Source organism: Neoarius graeffei, chromosome 22 (genome assembly GCF_027579695.1).
Source record: "Neoarius graeffei isolate fNeoGra1 chromosome 22, fNeoGra1.pri, whole genome shotgun sequence".
Classification (NCBI taxonomy): domain Eukaryota; kingdom Metazoa; phylum Chordata; class Actinopteri; order Siluriformes; family Ariidae; genus Neoarius; species Neoarius graeffei.
In genome coordinates this window covers 39,492,564-39,505,309 of record NC_083590.1, presented here as the reverse complement: position 1 = coordinate 39,505,309, position 12,746 = coordinate 39,492,564, and the positions used below count along the sequence as shown (strand labels likewise).

Below are 12,746 nucleotides of genomic sequence, written 5' to 3'. Positions count from 1 at the left end.
AGGTTGTATGTGCATTGAGAATTAATTTTATTATAATATGTTTCACAGGAACATCCATTGCTAATTAGTGAACTCAACATGACTGTTAAAGTCCAACTGTGCTCCCTGGATGAATGTTACATGCTGTCCTGGTTAAAATAGTAGAAATGGCAAGAAGCCAATATAAGCAAGCAGAAATTAAACTCACCAGTTTGCCCTTGGAATTGACTGTATTGGTAGAAGACTTTGTTAAATCTCCATGTCCGCAAAGCCTCTGCTGAACGGTCACACAAGCCCCGAAACTGGAGCTTTGTGGACTGCTTGGAGACATGGGACATATGGGAGAAATGGCTCGAACTGGGGAAAGGTGTCTTAGCGAGAAAGGTGAGACAGGTCGGGTGGACGGAGAAAGAGAGGACTGGCAGGGAGATGGAGAGAGGCTAAGCCGGGGAGAGAGACAACGTAAAGGGGACACGTCCCGTCTTGGGGAGCATGGGCGACCAGGGGATAAATGAATCCCAGGAGAAAGACTGCAGATGGAGGAAGGAGACATCGCTTTAGTGGTGGTCTCTACATATGAAGATGTGTTTGGACTCTGCTGTCTGGACTCATTTTTCTTCACCAAGGCTGCAGGATTAGCTGCTGATTGACTGCCACTACAGACAGATATCCTCACAGATGAGGCCGAGGATTGCGATGTCTCCTCGTCAGCTTCCTCGTTGTCGTCCTCTTCCTCATCCGTGTCCTCAGCATCGGAGAATTGGTGCTCCTCAGCACTGACCTCTGGTGCAGTGAAACTTTCCTCAGCGCCACCTACAGGAATAAATGCAGCAGAATTTCCTTTTGTTCTTTCTCTTATTGGTTTTGTACATTTTGTTATGATCTTGCGAAAGATATTGGTTTTGCAAGCACCTCCTTCTTCTGTGTCTGGCTCGCTCAGCACAGGTCCAGGAGTGGTCCCCTCAGGACAACGCTTCCCATGAGCCTTTGACTTCATATGTTTGGTTAGATTCCCTATAGAGTACACGGGAAAAATACAGAGGGTTAGTATTGCAGGGAAGAACATCTAGTGTGAGGGTCTACTGTGATCCAGTGTTTTGCATTAGATTTGATATTTTAATAAGATATTTATTTAATTAAATTTAGAGTTTCTAAATACTGTATATACACATGTAAGTTTATCCAATACATTTTGTGCAAGTTTAGCCTTTCTCGTTCTCCAAGTGCTTGGCTACACTGCATAAGAGGAGAAGTATAGAAGTATTAGCAACCAAATTACTGCCCCAGGCACACCTAATAATACGACTAATAATACATGCAGTGCAGCATGGCAGAAGAGATGCAATCGATGTAATAATGTAATGGTATGGACTTCAACAGCTTGCCTTTGGTTTTGAAAGCAAAGTTGCAATGCTGGCAGACGTAGGGCCGAGCATCAGTGTGTAGTCTGATGTGTTTCCGCAGCATGCTGGGCTTTTTACAGCGGATCCCACACTCCTCACACACATAACGACCTCTCCCACGTCCCCGCACATACACGTACTCCTCACTCGACCTGTAGCTAAAAGAACAATTTCAGCCATTTAAAGGGGAACTGAAGGCAAATTTTTTATCAAAATTCTATTTATCTCATTTTATTAAATATAGGAGTGCATTTTTGATCGCCATTTTGTCACTGCTATAGCAAGTTATGAGTGTTTGAAATACGCTCTGTAATATATCAGTCCATATGTCAAAGCAATGGCCGTAAACGAGATTTGTTGAGACCTGTGCAAGACATCGAAGGACGGAAGTAAAACATACAGCGGAAATCAAAGCGACCAACATCTGCCAACGTTGTCAAAAGACGCGCGCGCCCTCTTTTGAATGCTGATGTAATCAAGCCAGAAGTTTTGTTTGTTTTGATAGCAATCAGGAAAGTTTGAAAAAAGTCGGCAGTAATCGTCATTTAAACTCATTTTTGTGCAATATTTCATCTGGAAAACATTTTTCAAAATGGCGGCACTGACACCTGGCTGACACTTCACGTTTCGAAGTCTTGCACAAGTCTCGTGAAGATCGCGCGGATAAGCGACGCCTGCCATGGACCAAACGAACTAAATTCAACACGGCTAAAAACCGAATAGGCCGATAAGTGTCATATTTAATTGCAATTAGTTGCCAATACGAGTCGCGATATAAGGTTACTAAAACCGAAAACGTAATTGAATAACACGTTAATTAAGAAATAAAGCAAGTTTAAAAATGACTTCAGTTCTCATTTAAAACACTGGACAAGAAATAAGGTCTAGCCCAGTTATAGAAACAAATTAATCAAGTTATATAGTATATTTTAAACAAGATAACAAGAAAACCATTCTTCACTAATATACAGGACGTCAGAAACTTGTTTTGTATTGATAGCTGTACAGTATTTGGTATCACTTAAACTTTTAGATAATAAAATTTTTTCTGTGGTATGCACCTGTGAATAAAGTGAATTGGGACGCATGATAACCAAACCTTGATATGGGGATTATTATTTATTAGAAATATTTTAGTGAAACTTAACAGACTTATCAGATGGTCATGGGGAGGAACATATACATACACACACACACACACACACACACACACACACACACACACATATATATATATATATATATATATATATATATATATATATATATATATATATATATATATATATATATTTTTTTTTTTTTTTTTTAAATATACAGTGTATGGTGTTTTTTTCCTTTCACTGTCATCCATTTATGTCGATAATTGGAAAACTGAATGGCACTGTGGATATCACTGTGGGTCTGTGTGAAAGGTTCTTCAAGAAGCAGCTCTCATAATGTCATTTTGTTTTACAGTATTGAACTTTATAAAACATTTAAATAATATTGCCTGGCATTTTTTCGTGGTCTATCAGATATATTCCATTCAGTTAGCATGAACGAGTCAAAGACAAGTAGCTGAATGGAATATATCTGATAGACCATGAAAAAAAGCCAGCCAATATTATTATTATTATTATTATTATTATTATACACTCTCTTCATATCAGCATTCTCAAAAGCCAACACTAGCTTACCCGTGACTCGGTGCTGTTAGCGTGGCAGTCCAGTTACCTTCCAGCCAGTATAGTGTTAGCGAAGGCCAATGCTAGCGCAGTCAAGCTGATTATTATTATTATTATTATTATTATTATTATTATTATTATTATTTTCCCTGTGTAATTTACTTAGTTACTTTTAAAATCAACATCAACAACTCGTACACACAACAGCGTGACCTGGCAGCCAAAATTCTGTCAAAATCTTCTGTTTTTAATGACGCAAACCTGCCAGCCATGTTTATTTACAAATTGTCACAGTTGCTCACTAGCGTGGAAGTTTTACGTCTCCGACATGTCTCTTCTCCAGTTTTTCGATGTCCGTTGGTATGTTTTTCTCTTGTAAATATAAGTGAAGAATATATAATGAAGTTTTGGTAGCCATTCGGGTGTTCAGCGCATCTTTAGTTTCAGTTTTCAGTTTATTTATTTAATGCTTAATCCTCGCAGTAGTACTGGATTCACCTCGTCTTCTCTCTCTCCCGGCCAACAAAGAAATGATTATGCGCATGGGCAGCAGTAAAGTTTTGCCATTGGATCTTCGCATGAGCTCCAACGTGTGACGTTGTGTTGTCTTAACAACATACAATATTGTAACAATATTGCACGCTCATTCTCCATTGGGGAGAGTGGTGTAATACATGGAGGATAAGAGATATGATAACAATATTGCATGTTATCAATAAACCCACTAGAAGGTAATCGAATACATTTTTATTCCATGGAAAAAGTGTCCCGTATGTATAATAATAGATTTTAGTGAGTAAGGCCTCACAAAATGGAATATAACATTGTGAAAAACACTACCAGTGTAGTATACAGTTTGGAGGTAGATCTGACTCCAGATCTATAGCACCTGCACAGACTGCTTTTAAAATCTGCTTTTAAAAAAGGAAACCAGTATATTTGATCAAGACCTTCCTTGTAAATGCGTACACACAGACATGCAGACACATGGACACAAACTCTGACTGGGTGTCCACCCGTGGGTGTGTTCAATGAGTCCCAAAATGGGGCCTCCACTTTACCTCAAACAGAGAACCATTTATAATGTCAAGAATCCAGGCCCCCCTCATTCCAAGCTTTTCACCACCCACACCTCCCAGCTTAAACATGGGGTGCCAGGACTGTTGCCCAGAGTCTACATAGTGTATGTATGCCAACACAAACAGCTAAGAGGGAGGGAAACCCTGCCTCAAACCAGCTGCTCTGAAAATATTACCAATTGCTGGACAAGACCACTACACCACCTTTCTTATTAGTAACAATGATAACAGTGTGCAAATGAAAAAAAACTTTTAGCTTTATGTCATTCTGCTATTTACTTAGTGGTTTAAGCCCTGAAAAGCACATCGATGTTTACCATGTAGTAAAGCTGAAAAGACTAGGCAAATCATTGGTATACAAATGAGCTACAGTTTCAGTTTCAATATTCCAAGGGGCTAAAACATTCATGTGGGCGGAAAAAAAACACGCATCTGATTAATGTAATTCTCTGCTGAACCTAAGGCATTAAGATGGTAATGCAATGTCATTGTCCATATCTGTATCTCTTTAGTGCCCCAAATAACTGTATGTGTATCTGTACTCGGATTTGAACGGATCAGAATCGGAAATACTAAGAAAAAAACAGTCCAGCATGAAATAAACCCCACCCCAAACTAGTAATTTTTCATTAAAACAAACAAACAAACAAACAAACAAACAAACAAACAAACAAACAAACAAACAAACAAAAACAATGTCTTTCAAAACTACAAAATCTTTCCAAAATCGGGAAAATGTTGTGTACATTTGACAGCCATAGCCACCTAATAACATTTTATCAGATTTATTTCAGTTTATGGGTTTGTTACATTACAGAAAGATCAGAAAATTTCACTGGACACTCAGAGTCTACTACGTAGCTGGGACACAGTAGTGCTGCTCAACTAAACGGGGCCTTTAAGCACTGCTCATTACAGTGCTTCTATGGTTTTCCAAGATTATCATTAAGAGAGGATGGGAAGAGAAGAACGACAAAAAGCATATACAGTATACAATGGATATAAAAAGTGTACACACCCCGTTAAAATGATAGGTTTTTCTAATGTAAAAAAATGAGACTTCAAAACTTTTCCTACCTTTAATGTGACCTATAACCTGTACAATTCAAATGAAAAACAAAACATAAAAAATGTACACTAAGCTGGTTGCATAAATGTGCACACCCATAAACTAATGCTTTGTTGAAGCACCTTTTGATTTAATTACAGCATTCAGTCTTTTTGGGTCGGAGTCTATCAGCCTGCCACATCTTGATTTGGCGATATTTGCCCACTCTTCCTTGCAAAAGCGCTCCAAATCTGTCAGATTGCGAAGGCGTGTCTTGTGCACAGCCCTCTTCAGGTCACCCCACAGATTTTCAGTTGGATTTAGGTCTGGGCTCTGGCTGGGCCATTCCAAAACTTTTTTGGGGTCATTGTCATGCTGAAAGATGAAATTCCTCTTCATCTTCAGCTTTCTAGCAGACACCTGAAGGATTTGGGGCAAAATTGACTGGTATTTAGAACTGTTCATAATTCCCTCCACCTTGAGTAAAGCCCCTGTTCCAGCTGAAGAAAAACAACCCCAAAACATGATGCTGCCGCCACCATGCTTCACCGTGGGTGTGGTGTTCTTTTGGTGATGCGCAGTGTTGTTTTTGCACCAGACATACCTTTTGGAATTGTGACCAAAAAGTTCAACCTTGGTTTCATCAGACCATAACACATTTTCCCACATGCTTTTGGGAGAGCTGATGTTTTTTTTTTTGCAAAATTTAGCCAGGCCTGGATGTTTTTTTTTTGACCCTACCTCATAGTCCAGACATATGGAGAATATGGGAGATTGTTGTCACATGTAGTACACAACCAGTATTTGCCAGAAATTCCTGCAGCCCCTTCAGTGTTGCTGTAGGCCTCTTGGCAGCCTTCCTGACCAGTTTTCGTCTTGTCTTTTCATCAATTTTGGAGGGATGTCCAGTTCTCGGTAATGTCACTGTTGTCCCATATTTTCTCCACTTCTTGATGACTGTCTTCACTGTGATCCATGGTATATCTAATGCCATGGAAATGTTTTTGCACCCTTCTCCTGACTGATCCCTTTCAACAATGAGATCCCTTTGACACTTTGTAAACTCTCTGTGAACTCTGGCTTTTGCTGGAGGATGCAACTGAGTAAATGTCTGAACTTTATTTGGGGTTAATCAGAGTCATTTTAATTGATGGCAGGTGTGAACCCAAAAAGACTGAATGCTGTAATTAAATCAAAAGGTACTTCAACAAAGTATTAGGTTAAGGGTGTACACACTTATACAACCAGCTTATTGTATGTTTTTTATTTTTTATGTTTTTCCCCCTAACAGATTTGTTTGTTTTTCAATTGAATCGTACAGGTTATAGGTCACATTAAAGGTGGGAAAAGTTTTGAAATTATTTATTGTGGTCTCATTTTTTTTACATCAGAAAAACCGATCATTTTAACGGGGTGTGGACACTTTTTATGTCTACTGTATCTGTCTTGTGGCAGCTCTATGGAGGATACATGGTTTTATGTTACAGTTAAGACAGTGTTTAGGTCAGACTTCTGGAGCAAACCACTGACAATCGACCAGGCTTGGAGTACTCGAGTCTGACTTGTGCCTACTCGTGACCTGACTTGGACTTGAGCACTGATGACTCAGACTTGGACTCGGACTCGTACATTAACAGCATTCGGACTCGTAAATTGGAGACGAGGACTCGGATGTTTTCTTTATTTTTTCTAACATGCCATAAGAATTTGGCATAAGATATTTATATCTACATAAATTTTTATACTAATTTTGTGCAAGAGAATGCACATTCACCTGTTCATACGTCATGTTCAGGAACAAACTAATATTAATGGTGCTAAAATGCCTGGAGAGAACGCCTCTAGGATTGTCCGCTTTGCTTATACAGACTTCTCATGCAGTGGGAAAAAATGCACTGCTGTGTGTTCCATATGTAGAAGAACTATCGAGGAGACGACGGGGACAACCTCAAACTTCGATCGTCATTTGGTAAGACTCCACCCAGAGAAGGAAGTGACACGCTATGTTCATTGCTCTGTTGATAGTGGGCGGGGCTTGCTTGCTGACTGATGAACTAGCTAGTGTTAACCCTCTCTCATGTTATTTGCCCTGTTGATAGTGGGCGGGGCTTGCTGAGCAATGAACGAGCTTTTTATCTGTAGCCTATTAACTAAAACAGGGCAGTTAGTCCAGCACAGTAGCAGAGACAGTTTCACATAAAGGCAGCAACAGCCACCGTCAAATGGTGTGGTTGGAGTCTTGTTTTCGGACTCAACTCAAAATTTTCTTTAATGACTTGGACTTGACTCGGACTTGAACACTTGGGACTCGAGACTGGTCTTGGACTCGAGGTTTAGTGACTCGATTACAACACTGCAATAGACCAAAAATGTACCCTACACATATCTGGTTTTCTGTGTTTAAAAACCAATATCTGTTCATTCAAAATAATGTATTCATATCTCATTACATTCCTACAAGGCACACAGATGTGCATTCTGGAAACAAGTACCTTCATTTTCTTATCCTGTACATCAGCTGTTGTGCTTAAGTCAAAAACAGCACTACTATGCCCTAAAACTTTATCACAATGAGCAAAAACAATATTCTAAAAATCTAAAGTCCTTCCCGCACCATATGGCACATTAGGTGGCGTCAATCTCCATTTCTGTAGCCCTCGGCCTCTCGCCTATTACATAGCTAGGGTTAAAAAAAATATATTGGCGCATTAAAAATGTTTGAGCATCTTATCAGCTCTTATGACCTCAAGAAAACAATGAGCAGACTGCTGCTTGGCTGATTGATGAGTCAACCTCACAGCGTCTGCATTAATTGTGAGATCAAGTCACTGTGGAGAATATTTTATGCAAGCACTCACTGTGAGGGAAAGACACAGATGGCTGCTTTCATACTCAGACATGACAATTTGTCTGTGAAACTCATAAACCTCAAGGGCACAGTCAAAAACACCCACATCATGAAACAGCTTTCAGCAACAAAATGGGGTGGAGCATAAATGACCATGTTTGCACATTATTTAAATAAAGGCAGCAGCAGGTGTGGTCAGTAGATTCACCATCATTCGTCATCTACTTTGATACTTCTTCCATCAGTACTGTTATTTATATATAACACTGTGTATCAGTTCTTTAAAAACTAAAAAAACCGAAAACTATCTAACGTGTTATCTAAAAATACAGCTGTGCCCTTCTGCCTCTCTCTCCTCATCCGGAGCTGAATGACCAAAATCATTTATGCAGTTTGGCATCAGCAGGGCTCTGTGGGGTTTGCAGGAGAGAGGAAGTAAACGCCAGGCTAGGTAGTTTCCTGGCTCAAGCCACGTAACAGAAGGTCTGTGTTGGCTCAGACAGCAAAGCAATCTCCTGCAGCAGAGGGGGCAAGAACAACACACCACAGTGCACTGAAATACTGGTGACACACATGACCATGGTATGCAGCAAAGGCACTGTAAAATATGGGAAAAACACTCCAACAAAAGACATAAGGCTATTGAAAATGGCTGTATGAAATAATGGCATACTGCTCAAGCAATGTTATATCGAAACACTTGACTTTAGCAAGACATTTTGTGATTCAGACCCACTGATATCCAAATCAGAATTCCTGAATTAATAATAATTTAAAAAAAAAAAACTACTAGAACTCAAGAGGACCTCTACCACCACCACCACCACCACCAAGTCTAGTCCTTTCAGACATTGGTCCCCGCTGTGACTGCAGAGCCTTCATCTGCTGGTTAAAATGAGCATCCCATACAAATCCTACAAACAATCAAACAATCTTGCTTGTGAGTCCACCGAGTGGCAGAAGAATAAAAACAATTGCGAATCCATTTTTTTACACTTGTGTTCCAAGATATTTAGATTATCATTTTATATTTTTGTCTGACTGACCTAGAAACCATGTTACATTTTTTGCTCAATAGGCATAGTAGATATTCACAAACATTAATTTTTGAGCTATCTTAAAATGGAAGAGTGTCTTACCCTCCTTCACAGATTTGTACCCGGAGGATCTCATTGTATTTGGAGGTAGACTGTGCTTCCTCTTCTCTCTCTTCCTTTGGTGTCTTTTCTGTCTTTTTCAGCTCAGCTTTCTGGATCTCTGTGGGGTCTGTGGGCTGTATGTCATGTACCTATACTCGAGAGAGACACGGGCAAGTTCACCAATCCTGCTCCGGGTGCCCAGGGAGACAGAGATGAGGGAATTCACTTTCAACATTTTGCAGAAAGTATTATAAGTGAGTTTGACTCTAAAGAGTCAGGTAAGTCACTCCTAAAACAGACTAAACTCTACCTTTCCTTGTCACTGAGAAACACATATCCTCAAAGGTACACCTTTTGTACCTTTAGTAACTACAGTATACAGTGTCTTGCAAAAGTATTCATCCCCTTGGTGTTTGTCCGGTTTTGTTGCATTACGAGCTGGAATTAAAATGGATATTTGGGAGGTTAGCACCATTTGATTTACACAACATGCCTACCATTTTAAAGGTGAAAATTGTTTTTTTTTTATTGTGACACAAACAAGAACGAAGATGAAAAAACAGAAATCTGGAGTGTGCATAGGTATTCACCCCCTTTCGTATGAAACCCCTAAATAAGAGCTGGTCCAACCAATTCACTTCATAAGTCAAATAATTAGTTGATTAAGATCCACCTGTGTGCAATCCAAGTGTCACATGATCTGTCACATGATGTCTGTACAACCTGTTCTGGAAGGACCCTGACTCTGCAACACTACTAAGCAAGCAACATGAGAACCAAGGAGCCTCCAAACAGGTCAGAGACAAAGTTGTGGAGAAGTATAGATCAGGGTTGGGTTATAAAAAAATATCCCAAACTTTGAATATCTCAGGGAGCACCATTAAATCCATTATAGCAAAATGGAAAGAATATGGCACCACTACAAACCTGACAAGAGAAGGCCACCCACCCAAACTCACAGACTGGGCAAGGAGGGCATTAATCAGAGATGCAACAAAGACACCAAAGATAACACTGAAGGAGCCGCAAAGATCCACAGCGGAGATGGGAGCATCTGCTCATAGGACCACTTTAAGCTGTACACTCCACGGAGTGGCCAGAAAAAAAGTAATTGCTTAAAGAAAATAATATGAAACCATGTTTGGAGTTTGCCTTACGGCATGTGGCAAGACACATGGAAGAAGATTCACTGGTTAGATGAGACTAAAATTGAACTTATTGGTCATCATGGGAAACACCATGTGTGGCACAAACCCAACACTTCCCATCACCTTGAGAACACCATTCCTACAGTGAAGCATGGTGGTAGCAGCATCATTCTGTGGGGATGTTTTTTCATCTGCAGGGACAGGAAAGCTGGTCAGGATTGAAGGAAAGATGGATGGCACCAAATACAGGACAATTCTGGACAAAAACCTGTTTGAGTCGGCCAGAGGTTTGAGACTGGGATGAAGGTTCACGTTCCAGCAGGACAATGACCCTAAACATACTGCTAAAGCTACACTGGAGTGGTTTAAAGGGAAACATTTAAATGTCTTGGAATGGCCTCGTCAAAGCTCAGACCTCAATCTGTGGCATAACTTGAAGATTGCTGTACACCAACGCAACCAATCTAGGAGTTGGAGCAGTTTTGCCTTGAGGAATGGGCAAAAATCCCAGTGGCTACATATGCTAAGCTAATAGAGACATACTCCAAGAGACTTGCAGCTGTAATTGCAACAAAGTATTGGCTTTTTTTTTTGGGGGGGGGGGGCTGTAAATAAATTGGTGTTTTGGGCGGCACGGTGGTGTAGTGGTTAGCACGGTCGCCTCACAGCAAGAAGGTTCCAGGTTTGAACCCAGCAGGCGCTCTGGTGTGGCTGCCCACTGCTCTGAGTGTGTGCGTGTATTCACTGCTTCAGATGGGTTAAATGCAGAGGATGAATTTCACTGTGCTTGAAGTGTGCATGTGACAAATAAAGGTTTCTTTTTTTTTTTTTTACCTATGCACACTCCAGATTTCTGTTTTTATTTTCATCTTAATTATTGTTTGTGTCACAATTAAAAAAAAAATTGCATCTTTAAAATGTTAGGCATGTTGTGTAAATCGAGTGGTGCCAACCCCCCCAAAAATCCATTTTAAATCCAGCTTGTAATGCAACAAAACATGAAGAACACTAAGGGGGATGTATACTTTTGCAAGACACTGTATTTTACCTAGAAAGGTGTGTGGAGTCTAACTTTAAAACTTTACTCTAAATACTAAAATAGGTACAACAATGGTCCTTGGGGTCAAATTATGTACCTTAAATTATTTTACATCTACACTACAGTACATTCATGTTTCCAGGTGAAGGATACATATTAAATGTACAAAAAAAAATGCATCATTGAGAGTACCACTCTATCCACATGGAAAGGTGGTTAGTTCTACTTAAAACATATATACTGATCTATATTCCTAAATTATTCTTTTTTAACAAGCCATCAAGGTCATATAATACAATATATGGCCAAAAATTTACGGACACCTGACCATCTCACCCATATGTGGGTCTTCCTCAAACTGTTGCCACAAAGTTGGAAGCATAGTATTAGCCTGAACAGTTCCCTGACCTCAAACCCAATGAACACCTTTGGGATGAACTGGAATGCTGGCTGTGCCCAAGGCCTCCTCATCTGACATCACTACCTGACCACACTAATGGTCTTGTGGCTGAATAGGCAAATCATCATAGACATGCTCCAAAATCTGCTGGAAAGCCTTCCTAGAAGAGTGGAGGTTATTATAACAGTGGAGAGGAAACTAACTCTGGAATGGGATGTTCAACAAACATACAGTATATGACTATTAAGGTCATATGTCCACAATCATTTGGCCATATGGTGTATATAATTACTTTGCATATTTTCTCATACTTCTCATACATAGTGATCATCCAGGAGTTTCTACATTTACCTCAGCCTCCATGCGATCCCTGGTGTCAGGTGCTGTTGGTTTTCCCATTGTGGAGGAAGGCATTGCTGCTGTAGTGTAGGTGAAAGAAGTATGTCTTTGCTTGCAGTACACTAGTGAGAGTACATCTTTGCTTGTTAGCCCTGGGGGATTTGGATTCCGAGTACTTGTGCACCAAGTAGAATAGACTGAGTTCTGGTTGTCATCTTGGGCAGATGGATTGGGTTTGACATAGTTTAGATAGCACCAGCTAATTGCAAGATTTGTGTCAAGAGAAGTACATGAAGTTTCTTCTTTGTTTATGGGGACTATAATACTTTTAGTACACAACTGAGACTCTTCTTTTTTGCTGGAAATTAAACTACTCATATTGCTCTTTGCCTTGTCTATGCCCTCTTCCTCTTCCTTCACTCGTTTCTGTTGTTGACTATCAGGGCTGAGTTCCACACTGCTTGTTGGGGACAGTACCCGTTTATTCCCCCCTGTACTGGAGGACTTGGATCCCTCAGCTACTGGTGGTTGATCTTTGAAATCAAACCTAGATCCTATAGAGTCTAATATTAAACCAGAGCAGCTAGGATCCTGAGATGTTGTAACAATTGTCTGTGACAGAGTAGTGTAAACAGAATTGGCATAGGAAGGTAAGTC

The 12,746-nt window shown here is 40.0% G+C and overlaps 1 protein-coding gene across 1 annotated transcript; it reads right to left on the bottom strand.

Moving 5' to 3' along the window:
• Nucleotides 1-307: 307 nt before the first annotated feature.
• LOC132870311 (transcription factor HIVEP3-like) lies at nt 308-11,835 on the bottom strand (the record flags this gene model as incomplete). Its single annotated transcript, XM_060903942.1, has 5 exons — nt 11,759-11,835; nt 9,164-9,312; nt 1,365-1,540; nt 916-993; nt 308-792 (listed from the first exon to the last, which is right to left on the bottom strand). Coding segments are annotated over exons 1-5 (951 nt in total), but the record flags the coding sequence as incomplete, so codon positions are not given.
• Between the last annotated feature and the right edge of the window lie 911 nt (nt 11,836-12,746).